General features: G+C 49.0%; 1 protein-coding gene across 1 annotated transcript in view; it reads right to left on the bottom strand.

The window, feature by feature from the left end:
• Nucleotides 1–816: 816 nt before the first annotated feature.
• The window catches only part of csmd2 (CUB and Sushi multiple domains 2), a 189,818-nt gene continuing 172,125 nt past the window's right edge, over nt 817–18,509 (bottom strand). The window contains exons 56-71 of the mRNA XM_076149883.1: nt 17,308–17,496; nt 16,219–16,392; nt 15,035–15,217; nt 13,581–13,757; nt 11,751–11,930; nt 11,474–11,647; nt 11,206–11,379; nt 9,704–9,777; nt 9,229–9,340; nt 8,831–9,010; nt 7,353–7,418; nt 7,003–7,164; nt 5,609–5,721; nt 4,829–4,916; nt 1,747–1,879; nt 817–976 (exon numbers count right to left, since the gene is read on the bottom strand). Of these exons, the coding sequence (XP_076005998.1) occupies nt 817–976; nt 1,747–1,879; nt 4,829–4,916; nt 5,609–5,721; nt 7,003–7,164; nt 7,353–7,418; nt 8,831–9,010; nt 9,229–9,340; nt 9,704–9,777; nt 11,206–11,379; nt 11,474–11,647; nt 11,751–11,930; nt 13,581–13,757; nt 15,035–15,217; nt 16,219–16,392; nt 17,308–17,496 (2,339 nt within the window). The remainder of the gene's footprint in view (nt 977–1,746; nt 1,880–4,828; nt 4,917–5,608; nt 5,722–7,002; nt 7,165–7,352; nt 7,419–8,830; nt 9,011–9,228; nt 9,341–9,703; nt 9,778–11,205; nt 11,380–11,473; nt 11,648–11,750; nt 11,931–13,580; nt 13,758–15,034; nt 15,218–16,218; nt 16,393–17,307; nt 17,497–18,509) is intronic.

The following is an 18,509-nucleotide window of genomic DNA, read 5'->3' as shown; positions in this document are numbered from 1 at the left end:
CTCTGCGACTCTCACGGGTTCGACAAACTCGGCTTAGTTCGCTCACTACAGCTACAGGCCGTTTCCTTTCGCCTTAAAGTTGACTGTAAAAATTCCCTTTGGGGTGAGGCGCAGGGCGGCGAGACGAGTCGCCGTGGCAACGGCGTCGTTTGCTCACCGCTGTTTCGGGTGAAGCTATTCCTCAAAAACATGACGATTGGTGAAGAACCCATGTAAAAGTCACAAAACGTTGTCATTGTCCCGTCTTCCCGCCGCTCTCGTCTCCCTCGGGTGAGAGAATTCGCCGCCGCAGACATTTCTTCAACGTGTTTCGGCAAATAAAATAATGTTTCTCTCGCCGTCTGCTCAGGTGTGTTGGGGGGAGGGGGAGGGGGGGGCTGTGGGTGTCCTCTGCTGCCAGGCAGGCAAAGAACCGATGCTCCTCTCCCCTAACTGAAGCAGAGATGAACGCATGGAGGTCAGAGGTTGGTCAGTGAGAATAGAAGAAGAAGCAGGTATGATGTGAAAGAAATGGTGATGAAAGAGAAAGAAGAAAGAGGTTTTAGATGTTAACATCAACAGCTTTACTTGTGTTGATCAAACAGTGTTCAGAGTCTCAATATAACCAATAATTCACTGATTGAGACGCACAGATAGAAGGAAATGCAGAAAACCACAATTTCTTTATCGCAGCTTTCTTATTTGGGTTTAAAATTCCCCAAATCTTCCACAATGTTTCAATAGTTGTAACGCGGTGTCACCATTTGTCACGTTAGGCGTAAACATGGGCCACGGGAGCGTCGCTGGATCGGTTCCTACCTTTGGCAGAAGCAGGCGCTATACAGCCGTGCACACTGTGCTGACTGTGAACTCTGTCTCGTTGGCCATGATGTCGGTGGGCTGGATGTTGCGGTCGTACATGGGGTTCTCAAATGTGGCTCGCCCGTTCGTGTTCTCGTGGCCCACGTAACCGTTGAAGGGGACTTTGGGTCTTCTTCTGAAATTACACACACCAGACAAACTCATTAACAGCTGACATATCCATCGGTTATTGTCAAACTGAATGTCACAGCCTACATGTAGCTCTTCCATACCAGCTAACAGCGCTGGGGATTAGCTAGCTACGATTAGCAACGCAACTTGTTTCATCATTAGCTTGACAGTCACACAGCTTTTGTCAAAAACAAGTCAGCTTTTCAAGTAGCTTACTTTTTCACATTGTTGTAACTGTTGCTTAGTTGCATTTCAAACACAAACACACACACACATAAACACAGTCACTCTCAAAAGCAACTACATTCCCTTGAACATATCCTAGCATGTATTGCTGGTTATCTAACATCACATATTCATCCTAACTTTACACAATTTCCCTTGATGTTGAAACTTTACAAACTATTTTAACTATTTACCGACTTTACATCATGAGTAGCTCGTAGCTACAGTTTCAAAGTAGCCTCCCCAATACTGGAGGCTAACACCAGTTAGTTTAGCTCTCTCCGTCTTTGTGAGTCTCTTGAGTCACACATTTAGTAACACTGAAGGGCTGGACTCAATTTTGAATGCAGTGGTGGGTAAACACAGGTTTTGCGAGGGAGGGATTAGTATGTGAATACAGCGAACCCTGCGGACGTGAGCTGAGCTGTACACACACAACTCAAACTCAAAAGAGTTTTTGTAAATAGGACCAAAGCAAACCAAGCATGGCGAGATGTTTCTTTGCTGCTGATGCAATGGAGTGAAACACATCAGTGCGTGGAGCCTTACCGGTGTTTGTAGAGGTACAGAGCGAAGCCGGCGATGATCATAGCTATAAAAGGCACTAGGATGGCTGCAGCCACTGAACTGCTGTTGGAGGCAAAGTTGTAGCCCGGGTTGTCTTTGCCAGTGTCCAAACTCTCTGCAAATAGGGAAGGAGAGAGAGAGAGAGAGAGAGAGAGAGAGAGAGAGAGAGAGAGAGAGAGAGAGGGAGAGAGAGAGAGAGAGAGATGTTCCTGTTAGTCAATGTTGCTCTCATGTGGAGTGATGTAGAAGAAAGAAGAAAAGAGGGAAATTATCCTCTCAGCCACCTGCCAAGACAAGAGTGTGAATGGCAACTAAACAAATCAACTATTAAGGGTGAAAGAAAGAGACTGAATACGGCGCAGAGGAGGAAGAGGAAGGCGACGCAGACGGAGCAGGCGAGAGGCTTTTTTAACTTTTGTTTCTGTGCTTAATTCTAATTCCCCCCCGGGAGCATCAAATGCCATTATCCTAACAACGACTCTTAATTACCCGCATCAAAGGCCGACAGCTATTAAGTCATTTCAGATTCACTTTCCAATTCATGGAGTGGATGTGTGTGTGTTTGAGTGTGTGTGTGGAGTGACAGCCCACCTGTTTGTCACAGAATGCCAAAAAAGCCCCAATAAAGAACGACTGACAAACAAGAAGGAATTCAATTAGTGTGTCCGGTGGTGTTTGCCAATCAACCTCCTGCTGGATGAGAACAACACACAAACAGATGCGAACACACACACACACACACACACGTAATATAATATTTACTCCACCACTGTGTGAAAAACTAAACACAGAAAAAGTCAATTGCAAATGGGAGAGAGATTGTTTCCATCCGTCTCACCGCCTCAAGACACAGGCATGGCTTCTCTACCACACACACACACACAAACACACACACGTCTGGCATCAAACCCCAGCCCTGGCTCAGTCTGTGTGATGTGGCGTTGGGTTCTGCACCTGCTGTTGAGAAAACCTTCGCCATGACAGCATTAGTGTGCGGCGTGTGGTTAATCTGCGTTAATGCCACCAGCTTTCCTGCTCAGTTTCATATCCGACCGGGGTTTGGTACCGGACGCTTCTGCCCTTTATGCTGTCCAATATGGAAGGAATGCCAAGGAACATATCAGATTAATCACAATTGAGGGCAGAGGAATCAAAATCGGGATGGTTTCAGTTGCGGGGGGAAATGTAACCATGGACTCGGAAGCCAGAGGGCCTCAGCGAGAGGTTGTCAAGGTTACATGAGCGCTGACGTATCTTAATGAACCGCCAACGATGGACCACGAAGAAGAGTTCAGCGAGATTTAATTGAACATAATGATGAGATCACTCTGCGGGCACACACAGCTCACACACTCGCTCCGAACCACTGTGGCGTCAAGCGTTCCGATGTCGTCCAGCAGGGGTGTTAGCACTGTGAAGAAGTGACCGGAGGATAACAGCAAGAAAGTTGTTGCAAGGTAAGCAAGAGGCTTTTGTGCGAACATGGCTTCGGTGTTGTGAATTGGTGCTTTACAAACCCCGACTGATCACCCCCCCCCCCCCCCCCCCCGAGTGGATACAGTTTGAAATTCTTCAGGTACACCTATGCAAACAATGACGTCGCTGTGTGAAATAGAAGCATGTTGGGGCCCTTAGGGGTGAAATGAAGTCTTGGGTTTTGTGTGGGAGGTTCACAGAAGAACTTTTCTCCTTCCAATCATTATCCGATCGGATTTCATCTTTCTCTGGAGGCAACTCTTCCTGCCTTTCCCTCGTCTCCATCTTTCATTAAGTTTCCATCCAAAATGTTGCGGATATTCCAAGAAAAAAATCACCAGGAGACGCAGACGATCAATGCCTGCTGGAAGAGATTCCAAAAACACGACACATTAAAAAGAGAACACTTGCCTCTCCTCACTCTGCTCCTTCACTGCAAATACTTCAGAAAACGCAGCTTCGTTATTGTTTAAGTGTAAAATGCAAATATATGTTGTTTGTTGCCTCTGTCGGCACATAATGTGGGAGTTGTCTCTGCCTTGTAGCAATGCGCTGACGCTGTGAACTGCCAAATTGAAAGAAGATTCCACATGCTCATCATTCCACTGAATAATCGCTTTCCACTTGTTTCCGTCACCCTGGGGTGCAGCTTTTCTTTATCAACATGCCAAATTTCCACCACCTCAGCTAAGCACTGAAAAACTTTTCCGCAACACTTTGGGAGTTTCTCAAATTTCTGACAGATCCATTCAGGGTGTATTTGAGTGTAGGATTGGAAACTGCATTACCGCAGGTGGATGGAGCCTCGCTTATTCTATTCCTCTTCTCCTCATGCTACCTCTCTTTCCTGCTCTCTCTCTCTCTCTTTCTCCAGGCGTCTTCCGCAGCTCAGACAGCAAAGAGCGGTGAGCAATCGAAACCGCGGATGAAATAAGAACACACGCGCTCTCTCTCACACACACACACACACACAAAACGGCTGCTAGATGCTGCAGCTGTTTGTGTGCAAAGCTAAAAACGGCGGCGGAATCACAGCCGGCAGGACCGTGTGGGAGGGATTTCTGTCACAAGCTGGAAGAGGAAGACGCAGATGGTTATTTTGAGAAACGGTTCGACACCTGCGTGGCTGAATATATACCAGGAGGCAGGAGAGGTGGGATGGGGTTTTTTAAGGGAATCATGAAGAGGATATGAATGGAGCAAACAAACTGAACGCTGAGATCATTCATGCAACGTCAAAGGTTTACTCCGTTTCATCTTAGAACCCTTTTTAAAAATGTCTTTCACTGATGACGCCTCGTAACGCAAACCAAAACTCAGCCTCATCAATGAATAGCCCTCTGTTTCTGTTTTCACACCCTTACGACACACAAAGGAAACAAAACAAGGGAACAAATTGATCATCAAGCGTTTTATTTCCTCCTCCTGTCCTCTGCTGGGCCTTGGTGAGACGTGGAGAAAAGATGTTTTGTGCAGTTGTTTAGTGTCGAGTGAAAGATTGCTGTGCTAGAAAATCCAACCCGGAACAACGAGCACACACACACACATCCACACACTCCATACACGCTGCGGTGGACGGCTCACTCACCCAGTCTCTGAAGACCAAATTGGCCGAAGCCTTTTCCTCGAACAAATCCCTGGTACACAAAGGAGCTGGATGAGGAGATGTAGGACACCTGGGGAGAGAGGGAGAGAGAGGGAGAGAGAGAGGGAGGCAAAGACAGAGAGCGGCTTTAACAAAGGAGCGTATCATCAAAGTGTCAGCAGCTGGTGCATTCTGAGATGAAATATCATGTCAGGGCCTGAGAGGCTCTCTTATGGCTGACAGTTAATATGACAATATTTTTCTGCTCAAGAGCGCAAACATAAATACACCCGGGCTCACTGCGAGCGTCGTATACAAGGGGAACACTTGACTTTGCGCGTAAACACTCACGCTGCACGGAGGGAAGAAACACTCGTAACGCACAGATAAAAAAAAAAAACGCACACTGCAGACACACATACACACACACGCGCACTGTGACCTGCTTTTTAGATAGAAAAAAAAAATGACATCCAGAGCGCGCTGCATTGGAGCCGCCGGAGGTGCAGGGATAATACGGGGGAGAGGAGGGGAGGGGAGGGGAGGGGGTCTGTGGAGTCCTGATTACCAAGCAGTGATTTAACTGACATTTTAATTAAGGAGAAAACTCTCTGTGGGCTCTACATCTCCCCAGAGTGACAGGGCGGGCGTGCACGTGAGCTCGTGCGCGCTCATGTAATTCATGCGTGTGTTGGGGACGTGAAGCCTCTGACGTCTCTGCTGTCAGACGGGGGGGGGGGGGGGGAGGTGGCGCGGCAGGCCTGACCCTGGACTTGCACTTACATGTCCGTTTAGAGCCCAGTTGTCTATTTTAAACTTGTTGACGAAGATCTCCACAGGGCCTTTGATCTGGTGGACCTGCAGCAGCAGCTGGGCCTCATCCCTCTTGTATGTTCCTGCACAAACAGAAGCAAACAGACACTGAGACGCGGCACTGCAGCTGAGACGCGGCACTGCAGCTGACGATTATAATGAAATCTATTATTCATTGGAATGATCACACTCGGCAGGTTTGGTTTAATGGAAATCTGCTGTGATTGGCCTTCATTTGCAGGACACAGAGCTCAACACTGTTAGTGGGACAGGAGCTGGGTTGTCTATTGGCCGTTTTGGGCGCAACCCAAGCAGATTTTCATTGACAGAAAATGAGAAATGTCAGTGTTTCCATGACCTGATGTGTGTATAAAGCTTTCCTACTGTCCTGTGAAAAACAATAATAGACAAATAGATGCACCTCAACTCAAATTCTATTACTGTTTTGCAAATTCTTCAGGGCCTTCGCTCCAGATCCTTTCATCAATGAACCAAGTGTCAGCCAAGATCCACGATGAAGGTCTGAAACTTCCAATTAAGTGTGTGGGAGCTGTGAACTCAAACATTATTTCAGACCAATTTACTTGATTAGTTCTCTGAGGGCAGCAAGGATCAGCTGGTCCTCCAATGACGTCCAACACCGCACTTGACCAGTCCTCATATATATACAGCATATATATATATATTTGTTTGACCAGCACAGAAAAGCTTAGCGGTGCAGAAGAAGGTGCAGCATGACTCACTGTCAGGCTCCGCTATTGATTTACCCCCCGCTGGGTCGATACCATATTGATGTTGGATGACGAGTGACCGAAACTACACAAACTGAGACACTATACTGGATTACAAGAATACAAGAAGGGGATTCTTCTGAGTCCAAACGTGTCATTACTGAAAAAAAAAACATTCTTAAAAAAAACACAAAGATTGAAACGCAGGAGGAACGAGCCACATTGAACCACAGCGCCAACCGGAGTCTCAATGGGCCCAGTAGGAAATCATTTCTACCCCACACTGTGATGAAGATTGATGGCGCCCGGGTACAGAGGAGTGAACCGTCTCAACCCATCCTCATGCAAATGTGCCTCTAAATGCTCACAGCTGCGTGGCAATTATACCGTGGGGGAAACAACATTGTCATTGGGTAAAAGCATCAATGATCTACTCCATGCAGGGACCGCATTGATTTGTTGCTCCTTGTCCTCGTTTCAATTCCAACTAGACGATTGTCTATTTAGATAACGGCCCCAGCCGGGGGGGCTCCCATATGAAAGTGACATCGGATAAAGACGAAGGGGTGGTTTGATCACGTGGGCGTACGAGGCCCTCGCTGTCCCGTCACTGTTGTTCTTGTTTGTACCCACCGGCCAGTTTGAGCTCCACGCCGCTGTGGTCGATGAGCGTCCCGTTGACCCTGTTGCTGAAGGGTTCAAAGGCGGTGATGCTGAGCATGGCTGGTTGCTTCTTCCCTAGGTACTCGTAGGAGCCCCTCCAAAGGGAGTTCTTAGAGAACACGCCGCCAGGGACTGAAAGAGAGAAAGGTTAGGGTTGTTAGGTTGGAACGTTAAGAAAACTAAAGAACTTTAGGACATCCTCAGACCCATATGCCAACATAGAAAAAGAACAACAAGACTAGACGGCAATGTACGGCAAACTGTTACTGGCAAAAACCGTTACATTTCCTTAAACCGCTGTAGGTTGCTTTCAGTATTACCTGGTAGTTTGGAGGGAGGCTCCTGCACCGTCCCCACCGGGATCTCGCCATTTGGACGATTATCCGCTGCAACAAAGCACAACGCAATCAACTGATAAATAATACAACAAGTTGGTGGTGAAAACAGGGAGAGCATTTGCCTCGGGGAAGAGCTGATAAAAGATTGCCTCTTTCAACACAGCAGCACCCGGGTTAATTGCTATATGGGAGAAAGTCGCCATCGTTGCTTCCTGCGTGACGCCCCCACCCTCCCAACTAATAACCCCAGTGGTGCCGGGCGAGGAGGGTTCTCTGAGTCATGAATCAAAGAGCGTCACGGGCGTCCCTGCGGGGTTCCAGTTCCAAGGGAAGCGCTTTAATAAAGTCTTACTGCTCACACAGGGCCGCAGCAATACCATTCGGTAGTAAATACACACCGGAGCGGACAGAGCGCGGGCGGCTTTACACGTCACTACATATGAGGAACGGTACGCTGACACCTACGACGACACACAGAGACAAATGCGTACGCACACAATCCCTCCCTCCCCACGGCCTGTCGCTGTATTAGCTGCCAGTCTTCCTGAGCTGCCCTTCCATCACGGCACCCGCAGGTGCTATTAATATCCCTGTAGGTGCTACCACCAGTTTTCTGTCTTGCCTTCACTCCTAATGGCAGCAGCCTTAAAAATAGCCGCCGCCCTCTACATTTTAGCGGCGGCGCGGCACGGAATCCATCAGGCAGATATCGGCGCCGGGGCTTTTCTCTCTTTAAGCCATTAGCATTCATCTAGCCCAGATAATTGCGTGTCGATGACTCTAGTTTTCCTATATGTATTTGAGCCAGAAGCTCGGGGGCGTCCTAATGGCATTCTATTTGTCTGCGAGACCTTGTTAACACCGCCGCCCATTTATTAAAGGTGATTCTGCCTACCTAATCAATGGGCTACATTGGCCTAATCAGGTTTGGAACCTTGTTAATGTTTCAATGCTGGGATACGTGTGTGTGTGTGTGTGTGTGTGTGTGTGTGTGTGTGTGTGTGTGTGTGTGTGTGTGTGTGTGTGTGGATATGAGTCCGAGTGTGTGAGTGCACGAGGCGTAAGTGTGTGATGGATGGCCCGTCCTGTCCTGGCATGTGTCTGAGAATAAGCGAGTTTAAACAGAGCAATTTGTCAACATTAGCTGAAACTGCTATTTCCCAACATTAACCACCGCTCACTGGCCCGACACGGTGCCAAACAATACGGACCCCAGTGGTTTGGAACAAGCTGCGCTAATGGAGAGTCTACATTACAGCGTGGGGAAGAGTTTGAGAGTAGCTGTGCGTGTATGTGTGTGTGCATGTGTGGGTGTGTGCGTGCCTGGACAGGTGCGTCTGCATTGAAGAGAGAATTGATTCTGAATCAGATTGTGACCCTCCCAAGCATGGAAAGCCAATCGCTCACATTCCCAAAGCTCTCCATGGCCGCCTCTTTTATGAAGGACTCCGTGTTGTTACCTGCACAGAGAGGCGGCTTCCCTGTCCAGCTCCCGTCGGACCTGCAGGTTCTGTGCTCCGACCCGCCAGCCAGATAGAATCCGGGCTGGCAGGTGTAGATCAGCGTGTAGCCGAGCGACGGCAGCTCGATGGCTCTCACGTCGGCCTGCGCCTGTAGCTCGGGCTGGCTGCAGTGGTGGGCTGGGAGAGAGACGTTGAGGGAGTGACAGGGAAGACGGAGAGAAGAAAGGTGGCAGAAGAAGAGAGGAAATTGAGTTCTGAACCGAGGTAGCAGTTCGGGGTCAAGGAGAAGCGTGTGCAGTATGTATGTAGCTGTCGAGGTTACGCTTCCCGCGGGGCCACAGGGTCAGTGTGTGTGTGTGTGTGTGTGTGTGTGCGTGCGTACGTGAGGTACTTACCGATGCACTCGGGTTGGAAGCCGCTCCAGGTGAGGTTGGGCAGGCAGCTGCGGGAGATGGAGCCCTGCAGTAAGTAGCCCTTCCTGCAGCTGAAGAACACTGTGCTGCTGATCTGGAGGACGACACAGACACACCTTTTGTGTCACAACGTGGATTGTAACAGTACGTGTAAAGGTGTGTATCTATGGGTCTGTTTGAGGTTGGTTAGCCCAAACTAAAGGAACTTTATGGTTATATATGTGTCAAGTGGATTGGAGCTGCACAACTGCCATCAAACATCATCACATGGCTGAAAACAGCAGCAAGAAAATGATGTAATTATTGCAACAAATGTTTGGGTCCCATCCATGTTTTAAAGATGACACTTAATCATAATTCCAACTTGTATTCAAGAGAATCACAATTGCAATCTAGTGAGATTCACACATTCCACAAAATGATTGCGATTGACATTTTGTGTGCGTTGTGTTGTCACCTGGTAGCCTTGACTGTTGTTCTGATTGCCAAAGAGCGGAATGCCCGGGTCTCCACAGGTAGTGTGAGTGGGATCTGAAACACACACACACACACACACACACACACACACACACACACACACACACACACACACACACACACACACACACAGTTCTAACAACTATCCTGCTGTAATACCACGTTCCATTTCATATTCTCGTCACCCACATCAAACACAGATATATCAACGTTGACTCATTTAATGGAATATTTTATTTTCCCGGGGGCCTGGGGTAGAACAGCGAGTCTGAGCGAAGGCCATAAATTACCGCATGCAAAAAAACAATCGAGGCGCACCCACGCATGTGTACAGACGCGTCGGGCGTGCACAAACACGCCGGTCCCGTGAAGTCTTTCATTAGCGAGCCAGTGTGTGATCTGAAGCGGCTCCGGCAGCTTAGCACAATGACAAACTCTCAGCTCTTATCACTCCGCGCAGATTGTTAATCAATTACCGAAACGCATATGGCCGAGAATGTGTCCCGTCGCGTAATCCTTCTTACCAGGGGGGGAAACAAATACACTGCGATTCAAAGGTAGCTATTAATCATGAATCACGTAAGGGAATCAGTTGATGTTTACCACTTTATTTATGTCCCAGTTACTCAGACAGAGGTCTAAATGGGCGACACGTATCACTGACGGGGCCCCAAAGTGACAGGAAAGTTAATATCATTTTGAGTTCTCAGAGTAACACTGGCTTTTTTAATGTGCCTACGTGCGAGGAAACATTAAAGAAGTGAATTAAATTTGTCTTTCAAAAGGACTTTCAAAAATCAGTCTCTCTGCAATGTCATCATCAAATATGGCACCGGAGCGAGGGAGCCACGAGAGGCCTGCGTGTCTGACTGCGTGTCTGACTGCGTGTCTGACTGCGTATCTGCTGCACGGAGACGCTTCCTGTGGCTGAGGGGTGAAGCCAGGGGACGGCACGCTGAGACGCATCAGTCTCATGTCAGAACACTTTGCTTTGGGTGGCGTTATTCAAGGTATGACAGCTTTTTATTCACCCCGATTGATTAAATCTCAGTTTGGGATTGATCTGTTTTTGGGTCGTGGGTTTGTGTGTGCCGCACACTTCAAAGAGGGAGACAGACGAGGAGGAGAACTTTTGGGTTTAATGTTTTGCCCGCAATTTCGTCTCCGACCGCTGTGATTTGACGAGATGATTTCCTTGAGTGCTTCCTAACTTACTTGCTCCTTGTAACTCACATTGTGTTGCACTCTCTTGCATGTTTATTGCATGGGGGGGTGATGTTTATTGCAATCAGAACAGGAGGCTCAAAATAAAATCATAGAGTCTGACAGTAGTGTAGCCTCACTGAGCAAGACATCCACAAAAGGGGCCAGGACCGCTATTACTCCAATGTCTGTCAAAGAATGTTGACACCACACACCAGAGAAAGACCGACCTCAGCTGAGTTATAAATGCATGGAAGCAAATACGAGTGAGGTTCTCACCGATGCACGAGGGCTGAGTGCCGCTCCAGGTGCCGTCATACTGACAGTACCTCTTGGTGGAGCCCACCAAGACGAGGGGAGGGTAGCAGGAGAAGGAGACCGAGGACAGGTAGGTGAAGCCCCGGTCTTCCCTCCTCCCCTCAGCTGGGATACCTGGGTCTCCGCAGAACACGGCTGCGGAAAAAATGAGAAGAAAAAGAAGAAGAAGTGAAGAGCAGGAAAGAAGGGAAACCGAAGGAACCGGAGGCAACGGGCGTGAAACACTTACGAAAACACTGCGGCTTCTCTCCGCTCCAGTTGCCGGCGCCCTGGCAGGTCAGCACGGTCGGCAGGGAGAGCTGGTAGCCTTGGTTACAGGAGTAGCTGATGCTGGAGCCCCAGATGAAGTCCGTGCCCACCACCTGCCCGTTAGGAATGGCAGGAGGAGGACCACACACAATGGCTACAAGGAGAACCAAGAGCGACAGAAGGTTTGAGTGGTTTAGCTTTGATCCAAATGTAGGACGTGCGTTCCTCACTCCATCATCATTCAGGGCCTGTTCTACCTTTGCAGAGCGGTTTAGTGCCGTTCCAGGTTCGGTCCTTGGTGCAGATGAGAGTGGAGGCGCGGTCGGCGTCCATGGTGAAGCCGGGAGAACACTGGAAGACGACCGTGTGGTTATAGGTGAGCTCGCTGCCCAGCCGCACGCCGTTGGCCGGCACCCCCGGGTCGCCGCAGTTGATTACTGCCGAGGCAGAGATAAACCAGGAGAAAAGGAAAGGACGCAGGAAAAAGGATTAGAGCAAAGATAAAACTCAGAGTCCATTTTGTGTTACAGCCGGGAAATTAGAGAGAGGAAGCCTGGGGGAGCGGCGGAATAACGCGGCGAACAAGGCCAATCAAATCATTCGCTACCTCATCATGTCTAAGCCGTATTATTTGATGGTTTAATTTGCTTAGCGTTGGATTGTACTCAGTAAAGCGGGAAATCAATATCACACACTTAGGATGAAATACAAGCAAGTAAACAATTTTGAAAAATGCACATGGAGATCAGGCCCGGCGAGGCAATCAGCTGCCGTATCTAAGCGCTCCAAACAAAACCTAACAATCTGAGAAACCACCTGACTGATGTGTACACACGGACTGTTAGCACTTCAGACACAGAGAAACTCCATTAGAGGCTGCTTTTATGGCATAAAATTGCATTAAATATCATATTTCTGCTGAATTTAGTTGACAGACTCTTTCATCACAATGAGCGCCGTTTGCTTTACTGCAGTTTATCTCTATAGAACTCTCCTCATGCTTTCTTTATCTGCACTTAAGAGCTTTTGGGATGAAGAGGAGCAAAACTTTCAAAGGGATATTCCACCACAGTAGCTCCCCGAAGCGCCGGAATGAACAATATTCCTCGACACTTGTTTTTCCTTCTGACAATGCAGACGCGCTTTGTCATCCTGTGGGAAAAACACAAGGGGCGAGTAACGGCAGGGAGAAACCGGCGGAATGACTCAGCAGCAGCAGCAGAAGCAGAAGCAGCTTGGTTTTAAATGATGGAGAATCCGGGGCACAAAAGGACATTGTGCACCGAGTTGCCCGGGGAAAGTGGCATTATTAAATGCATACGCAGTGCCTATAACTCTGCAGCAACCACATTCCCAGGAGGGGGGGAAGAAACTGGGCCTCCTGGAGAAAAGACGCTCCTCTTGACTGAGCAAGCACTTATGTTTCTCATCGGGCCTGTGGAAGTGTTTCGCTAGGAGAAACAGCAGCCATCAATGAGTCTCTGTGACCCTGCGACGCCACGGACGGCCCGGAAATACAGAAATCTAGCAGCCACGTTTGGGCAACAAAGTCCTCTAAAAAGGCAGAAACTTACTACAAATATAATTTTACAGTGCACATTTCTCAAAGTAATGCAGGAAACAGGTTGATGGTATTGTAGTTAGCTATTTTTAGGTCGCAAACGAGGCAGCTAGCGCTTAGCACTGCTGACCTCATCTGACACAAGCGGATGCATGCATGACAGAGCAGATTAGTGGTGGAGGTAAATGAACATGCTTGAGTCCATGTAAAGTAGATGAATGTAAATATCTTAGTTGGTTCTAGCGTCTTGAATGGACTGACTTGATGAGACTCGGGCGTTGCGTGAACACGTAGCTAGAGCCAGATGCTAGTAATTGATCAAATAAGCTGCCTCTGCACGGATTGAGCTGTAAAACGTATTTATGTCATAAATTATAAAAGGACTCCGGGACGAGTTTCCATTAAGAGAGGTGACAAGCACCCTCAGCCGTGGCATGTTTAACACCATGTTCATGCATATGGATGAAGGGGCCGAGCGGCTCCGGCAGACTCGCTTGGGTTCTCAATGAGGGGGGCGGTTAATTACCCGAGCACTCGGGCATGGTCCCCGTCCAGGTCCCGTTAACGGTGCAGTGTCGGGTGAGCAGGCCGGTGGAGTAGTAGCCCTCCCGGCAAGCGTACGTGATGGATCTGGAGAACGTCAGGCCGTCGTGGATCAGGATCTGGGCGTTCCGCGGCGTTCCCGGATTTCCACAGGAGAGCACTGAGAGGAGAGAGAGAGAGAGGACAGGGGAACAGATTAGGGAACGTGTTCAGTCCTATAGGACCAGAAGAGAAGGTAGGAGGGTAGAGGAGGGGATCCATGGTTTCACTACAGGCTTTCCTCTATCCAAAGCATTGTTTGGGAAAGATCAGGAATGGAAAACACTGAATAATTAACCATTGCTTGAAGTTTCCTCCAATATGAACGATTGCTGTAAACCAAAACAAATCAAACACCAGAAAGCAAGGACATAAATCAGACTGTCCACTGAGTGGCACTGTGGCAATGCACAAATGGAATGAATAGGAAGGGGGATAGTTACTGTTCTTACTCAGAGGAAGTCCCTCCCTATTAGCAAGAGAGTCGAGACCCATTTCTTCCTTCCTTCCTTCCTCTTCCTCCCCACCTTCCTTCCTTTATCAGTGATCATATGACGGCAAACAACCACCAGTGTGCAGAGAAATCATTGCAAATCAAAGACGACTGAGGAGGATTTTCTCTTCCACTGCATCTCTTTCCTCCTCCTGATCCGCCGTCACCTTCAGCGCTCTCCCCATCTTCCCCAGCTCCCTGCTTAATAACTAACTCTGTGCTTTGATGGACACATCCTTTGCTCAGTTAATCCCTGGGTGTCTGTCCGCTCGCCTGTGATGGTTGTGTTCATTACAGTCTCCAGCTTGCCCCGGGCCCTCGCCGCCCCCGTGGGCATCGCCCTCCTGTAATGACCAGATGTGGCCTGGCCCTTGAAGTCCGTGCCAACCGAGAACAGGTGGGCAACCTCCAGCTAGAAGGCATATCGCAACGCCAACGAGCGATTGAATGAGAGTCGGGAGTGGGGGAGGGTTGGAGGAAGAGGGGACGGGGATGGAAAGTTCCTGAAATAACACAATGTATTCAAGGATGAGGGAATAGCGAGGGTCAGGGGGTCACGGAGAGAAGAGAAGCTGAAAATGCTGCTGAATAACTCCAATTCACTGTGCCGAGGCTTTGGGTTATACACAGTTTACAAAGCAGGTTAATGGTCATCTTCAGGTTTTACTGTTGCTAGGAGACACATGAGAGCCCCCCCGAGGGTTTTCGCTCAGGTCTTAATACAAAAACAACACAAAAACACATTATTTATGATCCTGTGAAGTTGTTGTTTTTTTCTAAGGGGCGTCGGCCTGAGCTTGGGATTGACAGGTGGGTCGCTGCGGCGCCTGCAGGCCCCTGCTGCAGCGACTCGCCTGTCAACCTCACCGGTGGAGAGCCTGAGGGCGTGAGATCAATCCCCTCACCGTGACACTCGGGTTGGGCGCCCAGCCAGGTGCTGTTGGCCAAGCAGGTTCTCTCCTGCGAGCCCCTCAGCATGTAACCGGGCTCACAGCTGAAGCGGACCACGCTCCCCACGGTGAAGTCCTCGCCCAGACGGATGCCGTGCACGGGGAGGCCCGGGTCTCCGCACAGGCCTGCAGAATCGCCTGGAAACAAAGACACAAAGGGGAATGCAAGGTGGATCAACTCTCCCATATGTGCGGTGTTATAGTATTAACGTAGAATAATAACGATGTAAGGAACACGGAAACCCTCCCCTCACCGCGTTCCGAGAGGAAAGCAATTTTCTGGTACTTCCCGAAGGAGTAATCGGCTTCCCACGTCCGCACTTCACTTCACTGTTTGCGTGCAGAAAATGTGCGATATGCTGCTGTTTCTCATTTCACTGCTTTTACATCCATTTCACTTCCTCATCCCCCCGTTTAAAACAATCACAACCTCTTTAGCCTCCGCCGTTGTGTTCTGCTCTCTCGTCTGACTTTACGGCCTGGCGCAGCTTTAAGTCTTTAGAACAAAAAGGTCGTGTTTACTGTCCGCTGAGAGCCCAAACAATCTGTGGGATATATGAATGTCATGAATTGTGATGTTAAACTGTCAGCATGCTTTGTTTTTTTATGACCGGTCAGCTCTGGCGTTGCTGCCGCTCTCTTCTGTTCCGACTTTGTGAGCGCCGACGCATTTCTTTTCACATATTTGCATCTTTTGGCAGCCACATGGGTTTTTCTGTGCGTGCGTGTGCATGTGTGTGTGTGTCAGATGCCCGAGTGTGAGGGGAGAACAGGCGCTGATGTCTTTATTGGGCTTCATAACGCAGGCTGGGGTGTGGGCGTCCTGTTCCTCAGTCTAATATGAGCAGATTAAAGCGGTTTTATAGAGGACACTGTCTTTGCCCTTGAGGCCCGTGTTGCAGGAGGAGAGCTTCATCTTTCCCCCGTGATCCCACTCTGCTCGCTGCTTGCTAACAGATGCCCCTCCCAGAACTCTGTGTTTGTTAGGTTGCGGAATGGAGGGTGGTGGAATGAATCAGGTATTTAAAGGCAGGGGGTGAAAAATGGTCGTCCACCAGCACCTTCTTCCATTTCTGTCTTGACCACCAAGCCCTTCAGTTAAGGCTAATGTTGGTTAATCGGGGTGGTGTACTCCATACCTGAGCAGTGCGGTGGCGAGCCGCTCCACTGGCCGTCCAGCTGGCACGTGCGTGTGGTGTTTCCCACGATCACACGCTGGCCGATGCAGCTGTAACGGATGACCGAGCCAACGGTGCGGCGGTCGCCTGAGATCTGAGCGTAGGGCGGCACGCTGGGCCGGTCGCACAGCACCGCTGTCCAATCAGGCAGAGGAGAGAGTCATGAGGGGGTTGAAGTCTTACAAGGCGCACAGAGGAGAAGGTAAAGTATGCCAGATTGAATATTTTCACACAGTATGATAGTGTTGGCTCCCATTACTGAGGAGATGCCAGCCAATCCACAAACTCATTTCCCTCAGAATCCATCATTTACTTCTCCCTGATGGAGTTTAAATGTGAAATGTGTGCATTCACATTCTTCCTCCTCAGAATACAAAATAACCTGGATTGTTGTTGTTGGATATTTAATCACAAATATAGTGAGAATCTAAACTATTCAGTCACTGGATTCATTCATGAGCGTTTGATAATCGTTTTATTACTGTACACCATGTACAGAATGAGATATTCAGGGTTCATAAAGACTCTGACCAATAACTTTAAACTAGATTTGTGCTTTTTTTGTCACATATTACTGAAGATGTCTTTGCCTGCCGTTGTGTTTCTGTGAGCCTAACCCTGAGAGCCTTGTCTTCTTCCTGTGTTCTGTAAATAACATGTGGGTTTGCATCAATGCAGGGCCTATATATGACCCTAGACACTGTTACTATGGGGACATGCTTCAACAGTAGAGATCTCATCCTATCTTCATTCCCCATCCGGTTAAATAGAAACAGTGTGTCCTTTTTCAGTCTGAATAATAGCAATGAATACAATCTATAATTCCAAACTCCATGACTTTTCCAAAGATGTTTGTGTTTGTTTGTCTTTCAGGATTTACACAACAGCATGAACCCTGGATATGATCATACAAAAGCACAGCAACAGATTAGCTCTAGAAAATGACTTTCTGGAGTAACAAACCCTCTAAGCAGCTAAAGTTGCAGGTCTTTCTCATCATGACAGCCAAATTAAAACAAACGTCTTGCGGTGGCGCACTGAGATACTCACACAGGCACTTGGGCAGGGAGCGATCCCATGTGCCGTCGCCCTGACAAGAGATGGAGCTGGTGCCCAGCAGGTAGTAACCCGGGTTGCAGCGGTACGACACGGCCGTCTGGAAGCTGTAGCGATGGGGCCCACTGGCCAGCACCTGCCGAACGCTGCTCTCCACGTGACCGGGCTCCGTGCAGTTCACAACTGGAGAGGAGGGTGGAGTGTGGGAGAGAGAGGGAGAGACAGAGAGGGAGAGACAGAGAGGGGAAGAGAGAGAGACAGAGAGAGGGAGAAAGAAGGGGTAAGAGGAAAAGGGAGAGAGAGAGACATTAATCATTCCCCGCATTTTCCTCTTAAACATACGCGTGATGTTACTGGCAAGATTACATTAGATGTTTTCTGATGTATGTATGTATATGTAACTCCAACAGCTCCGATCTGTCCGACCCCTCCTCGTTCACTTCTACCCCGCCTGCCCACCATCCATCCATCCAAGTGAAGTAGAAGGCAGACGCCGGAAACAAACATTTGCTTCATTAGAGCCGCTCTCCCGCTGGCCGCCGTGGAGCGGAGAAGGTGATGAATGAGGAGCTCGCAGGAGAAGAGGGAACATGTCAGTTTAGTGCCAGATGGAGGGAGAGAGGGAAGGAGAGAGAGAGAGGGAGAGCGACAGAAAGATCAGGGACACCAAAGCGAGGTGGGGAGTTTGAGAGGAAGAGGCCCTGACGGTGTCATACATATTCTAAAATTCATGAGAGAATGTTAACAGTGAGACTTCCAGACGTAACTGAACACTGATCCATCATGGGCACTCACACCCAAGGATACAAACCAAACAGCAGATCAAGCGCTTTAAAGGGATTTGAACCTGTGGCCTGGGGACCCTGCGTGGTAAAGCATGTGCTCTAACAGCTGCTCTGTATTCTGCATGGTGCCCCACAAATAAATAAGCACCGTGCTGCCCGGCCCTAATGGGTCCTAGGTGGCCTGGGAGCGGCCGGGCCCCAGTTTGCCTTCCCGGTCCGGCCCCGGTGATGCCGCGGCCAAAATGAACCCATTGTATGCTAATGTCCTTAAAAGATCTCTCATTTCCATGCTTCCCAGCTGGCCAGCGGGGCTAAATCGCCCCCCAAACACCCATTGTAATGTATTCCTTCCAGTAGAGTGCCGACCCACTGTGCCATCATTTACAACTTACCGCGTTATAACACTACAAA

Source organism: Genypterus blacodes, unplaced genomic scaffold, assembly GCF_046128005.1.
Source record: "Genypterus blacodes isolate CSIRO-AG114 ecotype Tasmania unplaced genomic scaffold, CSIRO-AGI_Gbla_v1 ptg000048l_1, whole genome shotgun sequence".
Lineage (NCBI taxonomy): Eukaryota > Metazoa > Chordata > Actinopteri > Ophidiiformes > Ophidiidae > Genypterus > Genypterus blacodes.
The sequence above is the reverse complement of the archived record's forward strand: the minus strand, read 5'-3'. Positions and strand labels throughout refer to the sequence as shown.